At 36.7% G+C, this 20,472-nt stretch overlaps 1 protein-coding gene across 1 annotated transcript; it reads right to left on the bottom strand.

Moving 5' to 3' along the window:
- Positions 1 to 1,825: 1,825 nt before the first annotated feature.
- CCDC125 (coiled-coil domain containing 125) lies at positions 1,826 to 18,187 on the bottom strand. The gene is made up of 12 exons (XM_081941095.1): positions 17,797 to 18,187; positions 16,059 to 16,426; positions 14,349 to 14,407; positions 12,499 to 12,585; positions 11,497 to 11,574; positions 8,828 to 8,913; positions 8,660 to 8,742; positions 7,350 to 7,465; positions 6,495 to 6,602; positions 5,191 to 5,365; positions 3,239 to 3,354; positions 1,826 to 3,131 (listed from the first exon to the last, which is right to left on the bottom strand). Exons 2-12 carry the CDS (start codon positions 16,357 to 16,359, stop codon positions 2,817 to 2,819), a joined length of 1,524 nt encoding a protein of 507 aa, XP_081797221.1. The 5' UTR covers positions 16,360 to 16,426; positions 17,797 to 18,187; the 3' UTR covers positions 1,826 to 2,816.
- Positions 18,188 to 20,472: the final 2,285 nt, after the last annotated feature.

Raw genomic sequence — 20,472 nt, 5'->3', positions numbered from 1 at the left:
GGTGGTGGAAGCCCTCCCAGCCAGCTGCTGCACGCCCCCCTTTATGGAGCCTTGCGCCCCCCCTGGGGGGCGCGCCCCACTATTTGAGAAGCACTGAACTACTTTAAGATGTTGCATGTAGGTGCTATGTTGCACTCCTGAATTCTCCAGAGCACCTTTCAGAGATCTAAATCAGAGTCATATTAATTACACAAATCAAGCTGAAATGTTTGTGGTTCTGATAAAAACATTTATAATAATGTGGTCAGTATTTCAGAGGTTCACTAATCACTAATAATGTTCACTTAGAGGTAACAAATGTATTTGAAGTTCAAACTTCAAAAGTTAATGTTGTTAAAATAATGTGTGAACTCACAACTGTAGGCATATATTTAAATTTTCTTCAGTTAGGAATGAACCATTTGTCCAAGAAATAGTCTTTAGCTGGGAATTTACTGATTTTTCAAGAGAAAAGGCTACAAATAAACATTTGTTCTCAGATGTGATGCAATTAACAGAGAGAGGCCCAAAAAGTTATTAGTCTAGAAACACTAGTCTCAGTGAAGTCAGATCATTACTCTTCCAATGCTGGGTTTGATCTGAATGTTGTATCTAAAAGGAATATTACAATTCAGAGATCCCTCCAGTTACCATTGGATTGAAAGCTGGGGTATATTGTGCTACACTAAAGATACTACATTTTCAGGATTTTTTTCACTGAAAGTTAAAATGTTAATTGCTAATACCTCCAGGGCTACAGGAAGTATCATAAAAGATCTGCAGGAAATAGTCCCTTAGAATTTATTTTTGGTCATGCTTGCCAAGGAAAATATTTTGTAAATGGGCAAACCCCTCGACTGACAATTTATAAGAATTCCCATAACACAATCCAAAATTTTCAGATATGGCCACTGTTCCAAAAACATTCTAATAGCTTATCTTACAGATTGGGGGGGGGGGGATTATATAATGTTATATTTATAGTTGTTCAAATTATAGAAAATATTTAAAAAGAATTACAATAGAGATTCAATCAAATTATTGTGACAACATACACATGTAACCTAATTACTTAAAGGCAAGACTTTCAAATAAAAAGTCGGTGATGATCAAAAAACAGCCTGGGTTTACATATTTATTTGAAGTGAATTGGCAGTAGCTTAATATGTTATGTGAACCTTGATTATGGCTTGTAAACAATGGACTAAAATATATCTAAAGGTGAACCATGGCTTAATACGATATGTGAACCTAGTCACTAAAAAATATAGAACGATTTTTCCATAAATTTGATGTTCTCAGCAAAAGAAACTTTACATCATATTACCTAATCACTTATACCAGTACATGCAGTATTTGCCTGAATGCACTTAAGAGTCGGTGTGAACCCAACACTTAATTTATATTGTGCACACATGTACTGTATAAGGTAGTTACGATTATTCTTCAACTTTCTGATAAGGAGATCTGGTGAAGAAATGGTCACATGCAGTGTTTTTATATACATATGTAGTTCTAATCCCATATACCTACAGGTTAATATTTTCTACTAATGTAGATCAATGTATAAAAGACCTCCCATTTCCTAAGAGAACAAGTTTTGTTTGATCATGAAATCATTATTTCAAATATATACATGCATAAGGCAATTGATTTTTTTAATGAAGATCTGATTGAATCACATTATGTTCTCTTTTTGATCAATCTACATGAACAGAGAATTATACATATCAATTTTTCCTATCTGTACCCTATGAAAATGTGGTCCAGAAGAAATAGAAATCAATAAGCCAGACATTTATCCAAGGGAAAAACATTTCAGCAATCATTCAATGCTACAGATAAATTAGTAAATGATTGGATTTTAATGCAAATCCTAAGATGTTCCCTCAAACTTAAAAAGGAACCTGAGCTATAAAATATATAGTGAGAAACTGAAACCCTTAATTTCCATCACATACAAATGTAGTCTGTGGTGTCTGGAGTTGACATGACCTGAAGTCTAACTGCATCTGGAAATTTTCATGCTACAAACAAGCAAGGAGAGACAATTTAACAGGGAATGAACAAGCTTTGATTTAGGCAAAACCTCTTTCTAGTGCTCCACCAATGAGGAAGAGCATAATAAAAGAAGCTATTTTTTTTAAAAAAAAGGTCTTAAAAAAAGAGAAAATGTCTTCTGCTGAAAAGTAAATAGCATGCAAAACACTGAACACACGAATAAAAAATGTTTTCTGTCCTACGGAACAACGAATCCTGACAACGAACTAAATTAAAAGGCCAGCTTAGAAAAGAGAATAAAAGGGAATTTAAAATGGAGAACATTTTCAGAAAACAGCAGCAGGAGAGTGATAGAATTATGCAGAAGGGCGATTAGTAGGTCCTGCTAGCAAAGCAATCTGTGAAATGATAAACTGGAGGAAGTCTTTAAAAGAATGTAATAAGGCCTTCTGTTCACAGACGAGACTGCTGAATAGTATCCATCAACAATAAATTATATATTTACTTATTTTCAACAGAGAAATTGTAAATTACTTAAATGGTAAAATTTCCTGAATTAAGATTGAATTATAGTTCACTGCAGGTATTCCACAAATACCTAAACCCTTGCATATTTTCAGCTCTTCTGCTTTCATCAATAAGCAGCTTTTGCATTTGTGTTAATTTGTATCCCTGATATAGAAATTATAAAGGAGTCCTTTAAAGGTGCTCCTTTAAAAGTTCCTTATGTTCTATGGAGCACAGACGGAGTTTAAGAGTCCTAAATTATGAAATGAAATGTTAAGGAGGTTGTGTTTTTTTTTTTACACAGATCTACATTTTCTTAAAAAGCTATATTATTTCATATTCACTGTCTCTTTGAAGTTGTGATGTTTATTTTCTTTAGATCCTGTGGAACGGGAAATTGGCTTTCTGCTGGGGTTTGTATTGGGAGCTGAAGAAAAGTCATCCTGACAACACGAACATTCAGGAAAAATCCATTCTTGGGCTTTTAACTCTTGTTTGTATTGACTGTTCTTAAAAATAACCTTTTCCTCTGAAAATGTACTTTCTTTCCTTTGCTGCAAAGCATTTTCTTTATCTTCCAGTGTCCGAGCAAGCATATAACTAACCTTCCTTTGATGAGCCAACATCTCCTCCTTATCGTTCAGCTATAATCAAAAAGAAAATAAAAATAAATATTGCTGTCAAACAGTCTATCTTCCGAGGCACATAATATTATTAATATAGACACTGAAACCATGTAAGAGATACCAACCAGGTCTGTTAGTGTCCTAATGATCTCCAGTGGATTATCCAGTTCTTCTACTTTCTTACTCCCAGGGCCAGAAGCAAGCATCCCCATCAGCTTTTCTCTCAAGCTTTTTCTTTTTTCTTGAAACAAAGGAAGAAAGAAAAATATGGGGGTAGATATGGTATCACTGGGGAAAAAATCTAGATATTGAAAACTATATATTTATATGGTTGCCCATCTGACCAATGGGACTCTAAGTGACTAAAAGCAATTGAAATACAATATGTTTATATGTGCATTAAACAAGGAAGAACTTATCTTGATAAAATCAAGACTTTCTTAACAATCATTTATATCATGGTTCTTAATCTTTTTGTGCTCTGTGGTCAGAGTGGAACAGGAATCCATTCATTATACAGCCATTTAATAATTTAAAAAAATACATATCTGCAGAGAACCCATCCAGTGGACTCACAGACTTTCCAAAATATGCTTTAACCAAGCAGATAAGTGTGATCCAGCTCAACGTCTGAGTCAGTCAACTTTCCAAAATTATTTCACAACATGGCTTTTTTATTCCTTGCCTGGGAGGCCAACTGTCAATGGCTCCCAGGCAAGGAAATTTTTTTAAACAGAGTCCTAGATATTAGTGTTCAAGCTGAGATGGAATTATTGGTTTAAAAGATCCCTAGATTGGTTGCCTAAGAAAAAAAACTATATTTCAACCTGAAAAATACCGATCACTCAGTCTGTCACAAATTTTAAGGGCCTATTCTAGAGCAAGATTTGAATTGTTGGATTCCTTGGTCAAATACGAGCACTTTTACCTCTTTCCATATTATGAGAAAACCTGAATATACAGTAACCTACCACATAAAATATTTCTATTTTGTTCAAATGCCAATTACTGTATTTACTCTGCACGTCCATTTTTGCAAAAAACAGGATACGCGGAGAAGGGTTTTGGGAGGCCAAAAATGCTGCATTCAGTGTATAAGACACACCCAGATTTTCACTCTCTTTTGGGGGGAAAAAGGTGCATCTTATACACTGTGTATGCCCCCATTAGGCTTAAATACTTATCATCCCTATTGGAAAGAACTGTCCACTGGTATCAAAATCAAAGATTGTCCTATTTCCTCCTAGACTCAAATGTACGTACAGTGGATATAAAAAGGCTATACACCCTGTTAAAATGCCAGGTTTTGAGATAAACAAATCAGATTTTTCAGAATTCTTCAGAATGTTTTCCATCTTTAATATAACCTATAGGCTGTATAATTCAATTGAAAAACAAACTAAAATCTTTTAAGAGAGAAAAAAACAAAGAAGCATGGCATTTAAATAGGTGGTAGATATCCACTGTATTGTGCGCAGAACTGTTAAGTTTATAATTAAGGCAGTGGTTCTAAGAACCCAATGCATTGAACAAATTGAGGTACTCTGCAAGTGACATTCATTTATCTGATTACTGACTCCTTGAATTAACATATATGCATTTTATCACTGTTTCCTCCTATATTATTCCAGAATTATATACTATATTTTATTTATTGTATTCTATTGATAAGGTCACAAAACTAATCAACCAATCAATAAACTACTACATATGTCAATCAGCTATAAAGTCTTGGTAGGACTATGTCTCCTCATTGCTATGTTCAGTAAGGTGAACACAAATACACATAGATAGCCTTGGTAAGGTCTTTGTCCTAAAGAAAATTGAAATAAAAAAGGCGATAATTATATGAATCATTTGGATAACGAATGATTTCAAACAAAAGTTTAAATGCTAAGCAATATGGCAATAGGGATTATTTTCATTATCACTGAAATATATATACATATATTTCGAATACAAGAAGACCAGCATATCTACACCCATGAAAATCTACAAATATGTATGTATGTATGTATGTATGTATGTATGTATGTATGTATGTATGTATGTATGTATGTATATTAGAAAGAATTACCATCTTCTTTGCTGCTTTTCCACTTTACTGTTTTAGTTTCTTTTCTGCAGATCTTATTCATTTGGGCAAGTCTGAAAGCCTGGTCCTTCCTCCGCATCAGCTGCTGTTCAAAAGCTATTCTGAAGGCATCTGCCATTATATAAGCTTCTTCTTTACTCTTCTTCAGAAGTTCAAACTGTTATTTTTTTCAATGAAGATAAATTTTAGTCTGCACTTTTAAAATATGAATGAAATCCACATATCTATGGTTATTGGAAAACAGTAAGATTATTGCTTCCTCAGTTTAAGCAGAAATCCACATAGAAATTGAGTAAAATTTGCCCCCCAAATGACACTTAAAAAAAGCTATTGATAGCACAGAGGAGACAAGGTCATTGTAATTTGAATAGTATAGTTTCAACAAATATGAATATTAATTACTAATCCTCCAATAAGAGCCATTTCCTGGGCAACGTATTTAGAAAAAAAAAAAACTTTGACAAAAACAGAAAAATTTGCTTGGCTACTTAACACTTACTTCTCTATTAAATCTAACTAATGTCAATATGCACTCCAACCTTCAGTTCTATTCTCTGTTGATTCCGTCTTAATTTTTTTAGTACAGCTGGAGTGGATGAATATATATATTTCATTATATGACCAGACCATGTAAAGCTAAAACATTTAACATGGTGGAATAAAGAGGTAGAAAAGCAAATATCATTATTAGGGGAACAAGGATTTTGCTATATCTGTGGTACATCTCTGTAGTGTTTTTATACTTCCAACAGACAGTATCACTCAGCCCACCTTCTGAAAAGAATTAAAGCGAAGAATTCATTGCTGACAGGGTAGATACATTTCCTACAAAACTAGTTGAACTGGCTTCTTCTGGCAAAGAGACTGAGTGGATGAAAGTGTCTTAGCATAATCTGTGGCTGTATTAACTGATACTAATTCTGTTGGGTGACTGGAAAAACAGAAGTTTGAACAGGAAGCATCCTTTAGCCTGAAAGACGGCTAAAAAGTGGATGCACAAAAGGAGGAGAGATATTGGTAAAATTAATGGAAATCTGTTAATTGCCCTCCATCAATCTCAATGTGTTACATTTTCACGGTCATCCATGTAAAACATAGCATTTGGAAAATATTCTTAAATATATAAACCTGCCGTTATTGATGTAACTTAAAGCTTGAAGAACGTCAGGAAGTTTAAAAATAAAATAAAAAGATATTGATATATTAGCAGCCTAACAATTACATTTTTACAACAGGAACATTTGACATTTTTTCCACATGAAAAGAATGCTTCTAAGCTCTCATACCTCTTGCTTGAGCTGAAGAAGTTGCTTTCGAGTTGCTGCCGACATCTTGGCACAGGCACAGGGCTCTCCTTCAGGGCCATTGCAAGCACAGGCTCCAAGAACTGCCAACTTTCAATTTAAATAAATGCCAGGAGTTATTTTAAAATCCTGATCAAATTGACAAATATACACACCAGCTGGTTTGCATATTTGGAGCTTAGGAGGACTTACAAATTTTCTATAATGACTTTGCATGAATTAATCAGCATGGTTGCTCAAAAATACTTTAGTTCTGCATTCCTGGCTTTCCTCCTTAGCTTTCTTTCTAAAATACGATATTAAGTTTTATTTAAATGAGCTGAAAGCTTATGATCAGATTAGGCTGCCTCCAGAAGAGCTCTTTCATGCTTGGCAAGATTTTCTGTTGGAGAAGAGACCTTCAGAGTGGTTACTCCAGATCATACCAAGCAACATCTTAGTGAAATATAGTGTAACATTGTTCAGTTCCACTTTTTCCCCATCAACTCATCTTACAATTCAAAAGAGGAATTCTGGTTTCTGTTTTTGACTAACAATAGCTAGCTAATTATCTGGATGACAATTCTTGGTTTGCTACAATATTATCTCAGTTAATCAAAGCTTCATCTTCCTGCTACCAGCCACATGGAAGATAAGAAGATGCCAATACACATAGTATAAAAGGCTGCTTCTTCATAATGGATGAAAAGAAAACCACAGTTGCTAGCTTCTCCATTCATTATGTGCACCCAAATCTAACGTCAAAATAAATATGGGTATTTCTTGCTTTTAATATGAACCATTAGAATGAGCCATAAGATCTTGCCAAAAGAAATAAGATTATTTTAAAATACATACTTCCAGACTTGTAACCTCAGTAACACCACTCTTGCTAAGAGATATATTATCCTGAACAAACTTCTGCTGTTTTACATCAAGCATTGCCATCATCTCCAAGTGCTGTTGCTCTAGAACTGAAAAAGTTTTTTTAAAAAATTATTTGCAGCTTACATGGTTTATCTAAAAAAAACCAAAAATTAGAACTTTAATTTCTCTAGAGGCTGAATTTTCTGACTTGAAAATATTCTTATTTTCTAAACATGGATGAAAACACTGCACATTACAGAAAGAATATAGAGATTGTTCTATTAAGCCTTTTTCCATAAGCACACTATGAAAGCCAATACTGCATAAAAGTTCAAAAAGGTAAAGGTTTCACTCGCACATATGTGCTAGTCATTCCCAACTCTAGGGGACGGTGTTCATCTCCTTTTCAAAGCCGAAGAGCCAGCGCTGTCCAAAGACGTCTCCATGGTCATGTGGCCAGCATGACTAAAAGCTGAAGGTGCACGGAACACTTATCTTCTCACCAAGGTGGTTCCTATTTTTCTACTTGCATTTTTACATGCTTTCGAACTGCTAGGTTGGTAGAAGCTGGGACAAGTAACGGGAGCTCCCTCCATTACGTGGCGCTAGGGATAAACACTAGGAATAAACACTTGGCATAAAGATATATCCTAAGACTAATGATTGGAGAAGTTCAAGTTTCTTTTCTTAGCCAGTTTGGTTTAGTGGTTAAGGTGCCAGAGTAGAAACCAAGAAACTGTGAGTTTTAGGCATAAAAGCTGAGACAGTAACTTTGGGCCACTCACTTTCTCTCAGCCCCAACTCAATCTATAGGGTGCATGTTGTGGAAAAAATGGGAAGATGAAAGTGTATTAAAATATTCACTGCCCTGAATTTTTATGAAATAATAAAGGTAGGATGTAAATAAATAAAACATGCAAAGCACCATTCATAATCTTTACATTCCAAGAATGCAGGTGGTATATATCCCAAAGAAAGTCTTAGTCAATAAAAGGATATAGACCTGCAACTCAGTACTTTATTTGAAAGTATGTGTCAAAAAAAAGATCTGATAATCTAAGTCAATATAAAGCATTTTGTGAAACTAGATTGTATGTCATGGGAACAAAACTATTTATTTGCCTTCTGATAAACTGTGGGGGGGAGGGGGTTTGCTGGTCTTGTCACCATGACACTACTTTTGTGGAAGTGTCCAAAACATGATACCAGAATTTCAAATTTACTTACTGCCTCAAAAAGACTGTGATGCCCTGGATGGTAATTCTATCTAATTCTACTATTAGATAGCAGAGCTTACTTACGTTGATTTTCAGACTTCAGTAGTTTAATTTCCTCAGTTTTCATTTTAACCGTTTCTTTAAAGGCAGCATTTTCACAATAAATTCTGTTGACATGGGAAATAACACATTTCAATCACACCTTTAATATGCTTTCTGCCTGGCTGATTAAAGAAATATACTTTAACTTACCTTTCATATTTCTCTGTCCAAGTCTCATCTATATTTTTTAATTTCTCTTGATTAATTTTGATTTCCCACTGCAGAACATTTATTTCCTATAAACATAAAAGAATTTTATTCATTACATTGTTAGTGAAACTGGATTCACTTATCTAAGATATGTATTATTTAGGATATGATACTGTTTTTGCTCTGCAAGAAAAGAATATTAATACACAATGGAAGATATATGGAATGTTTTTACTACGGCCAATTACCTGGCAGAACAAACAAGCTGCAAAAGAATTTCTACATTGTTCTAATTATGTGCTCACTTTCTCCCATTATGATTCCTAAGGCAATCTCAAGTGCTGTTTAAAATATTTTTGACAATTCCTTAATAACATTACATTATTCAATACAATAAGTTTAAAATGACTGAATTCAGACACTTCCTCTCATCTAAATCCGTAATCTTTGCATCTGCCAAACTGGAAAATGCTGTGAATTTGCAGAGGTCAATACAACCTTATCTGCTATGTTTTCTTCAGCTCACTAAAGTATAATTAAATTGGTGCCAAATCTGCTACCAATTCTGCAGTAACAAAAATTCTCCCATACCCAATACTCTATAAAAAAGAACTAAAATAATAAAATAAAATAAAATAATAAATAAATAAAATAAAATAAAATAAAATAAATAAATAGCATTCCTCTCTCTTCCTGTGAAATTCATGTCGTATGCATTTGTCTGGATCTATGCAAAAAGTTCAGAGCAGTTGCTATGAAAGAAGCTTCCAACCACAAAATTGGTCTTCCATTTCAGAGCCCCTTGCGAGCTGTGATAGTAAAATGATAGCATGCTACGTATTTTGCAAATCTCATTTTCTGTGGCATACTTTTGTGGAGGTTAGAATGGGGAAGAGAAGACAGCATAGGCAGGCACAACAAAAAACTAATGGATGTCCAGAAGTTAAAGTTCCTGTCAATAGGAAAACAGATCACCCACAAGATGAGATGAATTCTGCAAAGAAAACAGTAGTTTCCCTCCAGGTTTAAATAAACTACAGCAGAGCCAGAAAAAAAAATGTTTTCACTCTCAAAACCAACTGAGCTTGTTTGATAAGTGCCCAGGTGGTTCCAAAGTAGTGTCAAACATATGTGGATGTTTAATCGTAGTTAATTATGACAAGGTAATAAAAAGGGTAAAAATATTTAGTAAAAAAATATTTTGTTTCTATTAAAAAACTAATGGATCCTCTGGATTATATTGTCGTACGGCCAATTAACTACATGGACTAACAAACAAATCCCAGATGTATGAACTTAAATTGTGTCACCACGCTCATTACTTGGAGAAAAAAAAAAGAGCATCTTCAAGTTTAGATAATTATCTACATTTCCTCACAGCCACAATAATGTGCTTTCTTTCTGTCTTTGACTTTGGAGGAAATCCCATTGAGGATTAAAAAGGGCAACTCCCACAACCTACTTTTATTCACTTTAGTAGCCAGCTGGCCAACCTCACATTGTAATGCAACATATTGTTTAAGGCAGTTGCTGCATTCATAGCCATTCCTTTAATCTCTTACTCAGTTTCATCTACCACTAGAAAACCCAACTGCCAACTGCTGTCTTGAATATGTCGCAATGCAGCTTTGGTGTTCCAACTGTCATTTTTAATATGAGCCTGACAACAAATAATTCTTGACTTCAGACATATTTAAAGTTTAAACCTAGTAATCATTGCTTTTGATGTTAGACTGCACATTAATTACTGGAAAAATCTTTCTTGATTCAGACTCTTCTTGATGACAAACAATATTCAACTATTACCTGAGCATTCATGGCCCCTGCAACCAGAATCTGTTCAATACTTGTTATCTATGTTCCAACACATAACTCAGTTTCTTCTGAGCTTGCTAGATGGTCAACTTGCCAAGGACTTTTCCCAACATTTTGACTTTTTTCATATAGTTGGATACACATAATTTCTCTTTTTACATTTGACAGTTCTACAGAATCTTTTAATACTAATATTTATCACTTGGACCTCTTTGATAAGATCTATACTTCCATGTCCAAAGCCCCCAACATAAATATTAGTCTGCTCAAATAAGATGTCCAGTCTTTCTCACTACTATAGCCAAAAAGGTCATGGACATACAGCAATATTCAGAGGAGAGGGTAGTCCAATAAAATGCCTCCCATAACTTGGACAAAGCCGATTGACTGATCCTGAATATGTTCTCTAAAGACTACTTCTCAGTATACCTAGAATTTCTGCATTGAAAGTCATGTGTTGAGATAATAGGGAAGACACTACTTTCATGCTAGAACACTTTAGAATATTTTCAGCCTGTTTTTAAGAACAAACCAGCTATGAGAATGAAGCTATGCCAAGGTTAGCACGGTTCATACTGTGGTAAGCTAGATATATTGATAAATCATCTGTTGTAATAGGTTAACCAAAGTATATAAAATACAAAGATCTTGGCTGTAATATGTAAAAACACAATAGGAAAAGTACATCAGAGTATTCAGTACAGGTCAATGGCTACAGAACAATACCAGCACCCTAAAATAAGTGGACTTAAGTATGCTTAACCTGCATTGGTTGTAATTTAATGCTACCGTCTCATACAATACCACATTTCTATTTTTCTTCTTTTTAGGAACAGTATTAGATACATTCTTACCTTTTCTAAGGCTCGCTTTTGTTGCTCTGATTTTATAAATACTGCTTTAGTATGAGTGGTAGCTTTATCCAAAACAGCCTAACAAATATATAAAACAAAAATTGGAAATATTCAATATCAGGTTGTCTTAAATGTGCAATCACATATAAGTTAAGATAATCAACAAAAAGCTGTTGCTCTACCACAAAACAATAACATATATTTAAAAAATTAAAACATGTTATTGCAAGTGCAATATTACAGACTATATGAAGACAAGAATACACTTCTTGCTTTGAAAGAACAAGTATTATAAGAAGAAGAAAAAAACCAAACAGATGGGGCAGGACGGCAGAAATTGTAAAAGTGTAAGTGTATAAAAATACTAAAAACTAGGGATAACACTGATTTGTTTTCTGGTAAATGTGTGCTTTGTGACTATCTATCCCTCTCTGTGATAGTCATTTATGAGAGCAGCAAAGATATGCTCCAAAAATTCCAGATGTTTTCACTGTCCCCAAAAGGTTTTCTAGCCTGCTCTACAGCAGTTTTTTTCAAATTGCATTCTGCCAAAATCCCAGTTTTTGCAAGAACTTGATTAGGTTTGATAAAAGACTAAGACCAAAACAAACCCAAAACACCAGGCTCCTAGGGGTGTTTATAGCAATTTTTCTAAGGTACAATGGAAAAGGCTTTGTTTGTAAACTGACATTCAGAACTACTATCCCTCCTCCCAGTGGTGACATTTTTCTGTCCGAGGGACAGTTTTAAAACTTTAGGCCTCAAATTAGACACAGATGAAGCAAGCATTAGGGAGACTCCACTCCTTTAATGAAAGGTATATCAGTATGAGTAGATTTTATACACACACGCACACACGTTTATATAGTGTTGACATTAAAAATTATGTTACCATTTCATCTTCATATAAAGAAAATAAACTCTATTGTACTGTTAGCATTACATATTAGTTATAAATACTAATATAATTGTTACAACATTTTGAAGTTTTGTTCAATTTACCATGCTCTGCAGAATTTTTAAAGCTTGTTCTTTGCCTTCAAGTTGTCTTTGAGATGCTTCCAATTCCACTCTTAAAATTTCTACTTCCTAGAAAGAAAGAAAATAAGTTTGGTTAATTAAAAAAAAACTAGGTATAAAGTATGGAGTCCCTTACATTAATGGAAATTACTTTTAATTGTGGGATTTAACTTTTATTAATTACATTAAATATTAACAATGTTATTAATTATTAATTAAAAGTTACATTACTGTAGCCATTGCTGCTCTCAGTAATATAAAAAAATACCTCCTACTTATAATCACAAATGCAACTATAAAAATCAAAAATCATAAAAATTCCCCCAAAACAATAGCACATAACTACAGTAACTAATCAATATATGCTATTAACTCAAAATGGTTTCCTGTAGTCCTCCAAAATGTTCAGTTCCTGGGTGCATCCATAAATCTAGTCTGAAACCATATCTAAAAATGATTTATCTATTACATTTCATTATGCAAAAATATTCTTTGTAGGCCACCAAAATTTGGAATACAGGAGGTCTTCCATGTTATTAAAGGCTGAAATGAAAAAAACAAACACCTGAATTCAGCTTGAAACTATGAACAACCCCAGAGATAAGCTGGGATACTTGCTGTAACTCCTTTTATAAAGCAGTTGGCACGAGTTTCAATTATCAGAGGAAGTGGGAGGAAAACAAAAGGAATGTTTTTCTATAAGGAAGATCCACCACCAGCTATTGCCAGTTTGAAACAAACTTTATGCTTCAAGTCATTTATCACATAATACTGTATGCTATTATCTATTAAACAATCACACAATAGCTGCACTTTAGAAAGCAGAAAACACCATAGAATAGATCTCTCATGCCAGTAAAATCCAATATGAATTATTACCTGCATATACAATTTCTTTACCTACATCTCTAAGTTCATGGCATTTTAAAAATAATACCCACAATAGCTTTATTTAAATTCATATATTATAAAATCATGTCTGTCTTTTTAACTTTATAGCAACCATTACTTTCATTTTCTACTTCTTACAGAACTCTATAGGCCATCAGTATTATGTTTTTATTTTTTCCTTCTGAAGAAGAGGAAGATATTTTTCATGTCTAAGGAAAGGAAACTACCATATTAGAGGCATCTGAATATTTTAAATTAATTTAAATATTTAATGTAAAAATAGTTAAAATTAAATTAATTTATAAAACAACTATTTTTTTGCTTCCAGAATAAACCCCCAAAACTAAACACGATGGTGTGTGTGTGCGCGCACCAGTGGTGGGTTTCAATTTTTTTTAGAACCTCTTCTGTAGATGTGTCCTGCTTTGTGGGAGTGGCTTGCCAGCCATGTGACCGGGCATGAGTGGCTTACCAGCCATGTGACTGGGTGGGAATGGCTTGCCAGCCATGTGGCTGGATGGGCGTGGCCAACTTATAAAATGTGGTGAAACTCACTTAATAACGCTCTTGCTTAGCAACCAAAATGTTGGCTCAGGAACTCTGGCATTGAAGTATGCAAGTCTTAAAGCTGTCAAGTTACAAGACCCTTGCACCCCTAACCCTTTAGAAAAAAAACCCCAGGGGTGTTCAAACTTGACAGCTTTAAGACTTGTGGACTTCAACTCCCAGAATTCCTCATCTCGCTCTTCATCTTGATGATGTGCAGACGGGCGGGGGGAAGGAGCTGGAACCGGTTCTAAACGTCACTGTAGATTTGTGGAACCTCTTCTATAGAAGAGGTTAGAACTGGCGGGAACCCACCCCTGGTGCGCACACACGCACACACGTGTATTGAAAATAGTGACATTCAAAACTCTAACACAGTACTAGTAGTACCTTACCTCTAAAATTTCTTGGAGATGTTGTTTTAATTCTTCATTTGATGCCTCAGAATTGAGCTCTGAATTACAACAGAAAACAAACTGTTTGTATATCTTTATTAAAGTGGGCAACAATTAGTAATTGGGAGGAAAACATAATCCTGCTAAATTGTTTCAGATGGCAGAAAAAAACCTGAGTGATCCTTTAAAGTGTAACAATACTTGCTTATCACGACTGATAAAATTTACTGGCAGCAATATTATCATTGTAGTAAAAACTAAAATCAAACCCAAAGGACATATGCATTTTAATGCTTGAGATCAATACATTCATAGATTTATTTTAATATTAAAAAATATCATAACAGCCAGTTTCTTTACCTTTGAACCTGAAAGAAGTATTAAGATTTAAAAAGCAATGCTTAATATCAGTGCATTTCAAAATTACTGCCTGTAAAATTTACATGACTACTGTTCATACAAAATCTTATTTAACATGCAGAAGCAAACAATATTTTTTTAAAAAATCTGGAAATACTGAGTACAGTACTAGGAAAATTTGAATTTCCAAATTATGGATCAGGCAAAATTATTTCCTTGACTAACACTGTAACTATCCAGACAGACTTATTAAACTCTATTCCTGGTGTCATACAAATGTATCTTTATAGATACACATAGACAGAGTTAACTCTTGGTTGCTTAGAATTTACGAATTTGTCCTTATTTATTGGAGTCTTGCATCTAACTGATTGAGTCAGTAAAAAGAAACTGCCCACTTACATGCCAGTCCTTATAGCTTTATCACATTTTTTATTACTACTTCCTCTCTTATGATCCATAAGGAAGGATAACTTGGAGGAGATCAAGCTGAAAACCTCTTACCTAAAATATACCTTCTCAGGGAAACTAAACTATCAGCTTAACCATAAAACATTTAAAGGGCCAAGAAATGCTAATAAACTTGAAAAAAGGCAAGTAAAGCTCTGCAAAATCAAAAGAAAGTAACTCCCCAGAAAGAACTGAGTTCATAGAATACTGCCTCTTTGTTTTTCAAAACTCATATTGTCTTTGAATTCCTGCACCATTACTTCTAATTACATTCTATTTGACTCACTGACCTCACTACTGTAGATGGATGTTGGGCTACGTCCAATCAAATAAGTTGCTAGTGTAAATTCAAATACTTTGCTGCTCTATGCAGATACTTGTATATTCAAATTTGCATGACTCTATAAAGAGAGGCTGTTATCCCTCCCCTCTTTAAGCCTCTCTATGCTTTTAGTACTGTGTCACAGTCAAATGTTCCCCTGGGAAAATTCTTCTAGAGTTATCTCTTTCAAAGATACACATTCATTATATTTCAAATTCATGGAAATAGTATTTAATTGTATTTTTAGCCAAAATAAGACTGCTTTGTGTACTCCCATGCACATATAAAATGATGCATACCCAAATATTTATAATCCAGCTATCACAGCATCAATATAAGTCAAAATTGTGCTTTCATTTGAAGAACATACACCTAGGTCAAAATTATTTCTGAGATTTATGTATTATTTATTTTGCTTTGAACATATACATCTGGAAGAATGTCACCATTTTTAATCAGTGATCTAATCAATGGAACTTCCATATTTAATGTCTGCATTTCGGATCAAAACATTTACCAATATTAATTCTGCAAAACTTTAGACTTTCATCACTTAATAACATTATTAAAAGACTTACCAGAACTGGCTTGTTGTTTACAGGTAGCAAATCCATTCCTTCCATTTTTTTTGACTGGCATATCATTCAAACTGTTACATTTTGAGCAATGAAAAAATACTGCATCGTATTCTTCTCCATCACTTGGCAAGCTCTTCCTTGCAGAACCGCTTCTAGACCTAACTGTATATTTGTGGAAGCCTTCTGATTCATAAATACCATTATGTTTTTTAAATCCATTTCCCAAATCTCCATATATCATGTCATCTTCACCTTCTAAGGCATCACACAGTTTGTTATGCATTAGGCCTGCTTCACACATTGGCAATACAAATAATTTCTTATTCCAGACTTCCACACTTTCTTAAAATCTTCAGGTAGAAGATATACTAAAAAAAGAAGTTCACAAAAAATTAGAATAGTGTTTGGATTTAAGATGCCTCCAACTTTTACTTCTAACATGTTTACAGATGTTTTAGTCAGCATCTTTTTTATATTCATGTTTCCTAATTGATCCAAACCTGCCATTTTTAAAATTATTTAGCTACGTAAAACATTTTGTTTTTACTGCATATAAAACAAAAACGATTGCAAATTTAGATTACAAAAGCCGATCACTATAAAATTGGGCTTTGCTGGCTTAAACACACCCAGCTGCTTTGTTTACTTAAATCAAAGATAAAGTAAAGTAAAGACTTTTTTAAATGAGTCACCAATTGTAAAAGGGGCACCACATTATATGTATCTAATTATGGCACAAATCATCCTGTTCTACACTTAAGTGCTTATTTTTCTACAAAAGAAAATTTGATCATCAAAGTACTGTCAACAGTATGACCTAAATTACAAACTAGAAATACCCAATGCTTTTCAATACATACATTTTTTCTGATAATTTTTTAAAGTCAATCAAAACCATCTCTTTCCCTTTCCCTTTAATTCAGTAAAACTATCCTTTTTCTACAAGTAATCATTACAGGAACTAAAACCATTATGAACAGCGTGCAGGCATTCATCCTCTTCATATTACTCCATACTTCTTACAACTTTTACTGAAAGTTTGATTCTTTGCAGATTTAAGCACAATTAAGTATGCATTGATAGTTAACAAACACTGATATATTACACAAACAATAACCCACAATGTATTAAATTGCCACATTCACTGTTCTATAGGCATTATCAGACTCTTTTCTTCTATCCGATAACACAAAACCCATTTTAACATTTAATGGGCTACTATAGTAATCTACCATTAGAAAAGATGACCAGTAATACTGATTATATTGTCATTTCGGTAGGGTGCACCTGTTCTGCTTCTTATACTATATGCATTTTTTTGACCTTATTTCTTAAGCACAGTAGCATTTCATTTGTTCGGAGCAGGGCTCCGCTGTATCATATAAGCACCTTGCAATCAAACATTCAACTGGTGCGGTTTTCCCACCACCTCCACGATGACCAGAATTAAACCTGTTCCTTGTTGGATTATTCGGTAGGGAAAAGACAGCCAAACGCAAACTAATCCAACCCAGTAGGAAGCTCCTGAGAGGTATGCATAGCCAGGTGCATTTGAAGCCTCCAGCAGAACACGACACGCAAACTCTTCCACAAACTCCCTTAGCAGGCCTCCCAGAGGTTCCCTATTATAAACGGACGGCAAGCTTTCCACAGAGCCAAAGCCCGGGCTTCCGCCTCAATGTGCTCCTCGCCTTCTTCCTCCCCCCCACCCTCGACGATCCCGGCGTCCCGGAGTTACCCGTCGCGGCTCCTACACGAAGCGTCCGTCGGATCCAGAGGGAAAACCAGCTCTCTCTCTTGCCCACCTGTCCGATACGGGTCTCTCCACTTCCTCCTTTGCCAGCCCAATTCTGGTTTGCCCGGCGGGACCCTCCTTCCTCCTCCCGCAGGGCAGAGCTTCAACTTTCGCTCGGCTTTGGACCGCAGTGCCGCCGCCTCCGCGCTTCAAGGTGGAGCGCGGCTCACTTGGCTGGATCCAACAGAGGCGGAAGCAGGTTCCTGCTTGCGAAGTCAGGGTCAATCCTCTTGCCACAAACCACGTCAGAGGACGGAAACAAACGAATATCCGACGGTCGAAGTTATTCCAGTTTGATGGACTACATTATGAAAGCAATTTAGGCGGTAACTTTAAAAGAACTTAATAAGTTTTAAAGAGTTCGGTTTGTTCTACTGGTTCAGATAACCTGTCGATTTAACTCACTGATTGACGGCGATTATTCTATTCTAGATTATCTCCCCCCCCCCCCAAATCTATCCACAGATGCTTCTGAGTTTTCCTATAAACTGTGCAGCGAATTATTATATTTTCCGCTATCTGGCATATGTTTTAAAATAGTTTGCAGAAAAGAATTCAAGGCTTTCTTTTCTTTCTTTCTTTAATTTAAATTTATTAGCCGCTCCCTTTCCGAAAAGGACTCGGGGCGGCGTACAATGGAGTAAAAAACATATAACATTTACATAAATCCATGACATACATAAGTACAAAGACACACATGTTCGGAGGAGGTTAACAGATACAATACATAGACAATTAAAAACCATTAAAATACCCTAATTACAAAACCCCATGTACAGTCCAAATTCAAAATGTTAAAAAACAGACAGTCAGGAGGAGTACGAGAAAATTACGGTTGAGCCAGGCCAGATAGTTGGAAGAGGTGGGTTTCCAGTTGTACACGGAAGGAGCGGAGATCGGAAGTAATCCTGATGTCCCGGGGGAGGTCATTCCACAGGGCTGGGCCCATCACAGAGAAGGCTCTGCTCCTGGGTGTCGCCCCCCGACACTGTTTGGCGGTCGGCACCCGGAGAAGTCCCTCTCTGTGAGAGCGGATTGGTCGTAGGGATGTGTGGGGCAGGATGCGATCCTGCATCTAACTAGGCCCTGTGCCATGGAGCGCTTTAAAGATCATAATCAAGACCTTGAAACGCACTCGGAAGACCACAGGAAGCCAGTGCAGCTCGCGCAGGAGAGGTGTTACAGGGGAGAATCTAGTCCTCCCCATGATCACCCGCGCGGCCGCGTTATGGACCAACTGTAGTCTCCGAGTGCATCTCAAAGGAAGCCCCATGTAGAGAGCATTGCAGTAGTCCAGGCGAGACGTCACCAGCGCATGGGTGACTGTGCGTAGGGCATCCCGGTCCAATAAGGGGCGCAATTGGCGCATCAGGCGAACCTGATGGAACGCCCCCCTTGCCACGGCTGTTACATGGTCATCCATGGACAGCCGGGCATCCAGGAGGACGCCCAAATTGCGCACCTGTTCCATAGGGGCTAGTTGCACGCCCCCAATGGCCAGAGATGGAAACACCTGGTTGAACCGGGGCGCCGGAAGCCACAGCCACTCCGTCTTGGAAGGGTTGAGTTTCAGTCGGTTGCCATCCATCCAGATCCGTACGGCCTCCAAACACCGGGACATCACTTCGATGGCCTCATTGGGGTGGTTTGGGGTGGAGATGTATAGCTGAGTGTCATCAGCATACAGATGATATCCCACCCCAAAACCACGGATGATCTCGCCCAGCGGTTTCATGTATGTGTTGAACAGGAGAGGCGAGAGTACCGAACCCTGTGGCACTCCACATGTGAGAGGCCTCCGGGTCGATCTCTGCTCCCCTGCCAACACACGTTGCGTCCGGTCAGTGAGGTAGGAGCCAAACCACCGTAACACGGTGCCCCTGACTCCCAACCCCTCCAGCCGGTGCAACAGGATACCATGGTCGATGGTATCGAAAGCCGCCGAGAGGTCTAATAGGACCAGGATAGAGGAACAACCCCTATCTCTGGCCCGCCAGAGATCATCCACCAATGCGACCAAGGCCGTCTCCGTGCTGTGCCCGGGTCGGAAGCCGGACTGGCGCGGGTCTAGATAATCATTTTCCTCCAGGTGGCGTGGGAACTGCTGTGCCACCACACTCTCTACAACCTTCGCTAAAAAAGGAAGGTTGGAGACTGGACGGTAATTGACTAGGTCCGTCGGGTCCAGGGAAGACTTCTTGAGCAGGGGTCTCACCATCGCCTCTTTCAAGGCGGCTGGTAGAGACCCCTCACCCAACGAAGTGTTCACTAGGACCAGGAGCCAGTCACGTGTAACCTCCCAGGATGCCAGTACAAGCCAGGAGGGACACGGGTCCAATAAACATGTGGTGGGTCGCAGACGTCCACGCAACCTGTCCAAATCCTCGATGGCAACCGAATCAAACTCCTCCCAAAGCGGACCCTCAAGACTCGCCACGGGCGTCTCTACTGAACCACTGAAGGGGGTCCATCCCATCCGGATTTGAGCGACTTTGTCATGTAGATATTTCCCAAACTCCTCTGCTCTACCCTGTAAAGGGGCTTCCCGCGGCCTCTCAAACAAGAGGGAACGAGTCACCCGAAACAAGGCGGCAGGGCGGTTATCTGCAGACGCAATAA

The sequence above is a fragment of the Natrix helvetica genome (assembly GCF_964273705.1).
Source record: "Natrix helvetica genome assembly, chromosome: 2".
Lineage (NCBI taxonomy): Eukaryota > Metazoa > Chordata > Lepidosauria > Squamata > Natricidae > Natrix > Natrix helvetica.
Note: the sequence above shows the minus strand (reverse complement) of the source record. Positions and strands in the feature narration are given on the sequence as shown.

Coding starts and splice junctions, on each gene's coding strand:
- CCDC125 (XM_081941095.1), bottom strand. CDS start 16,359: ATGTGTGAAGCAGGCCTAATGCATAACAAACTGTGTGATGCCTTAGAA. Junction 5,366..6,494: donor TTCTTCAGCTCAAGCAAGAG/GTATGAGAGCTT, acceptor AAAAAATAACAG/TTTGAACTTCTGAAGAAGAG. Junction 3,132..3,238: donor TTAGGACACTAACAGACCTG/GTTGGTATCTCT, acceptor TTTTGATTATAG/CTGAACGATAAGGAGGAGAT.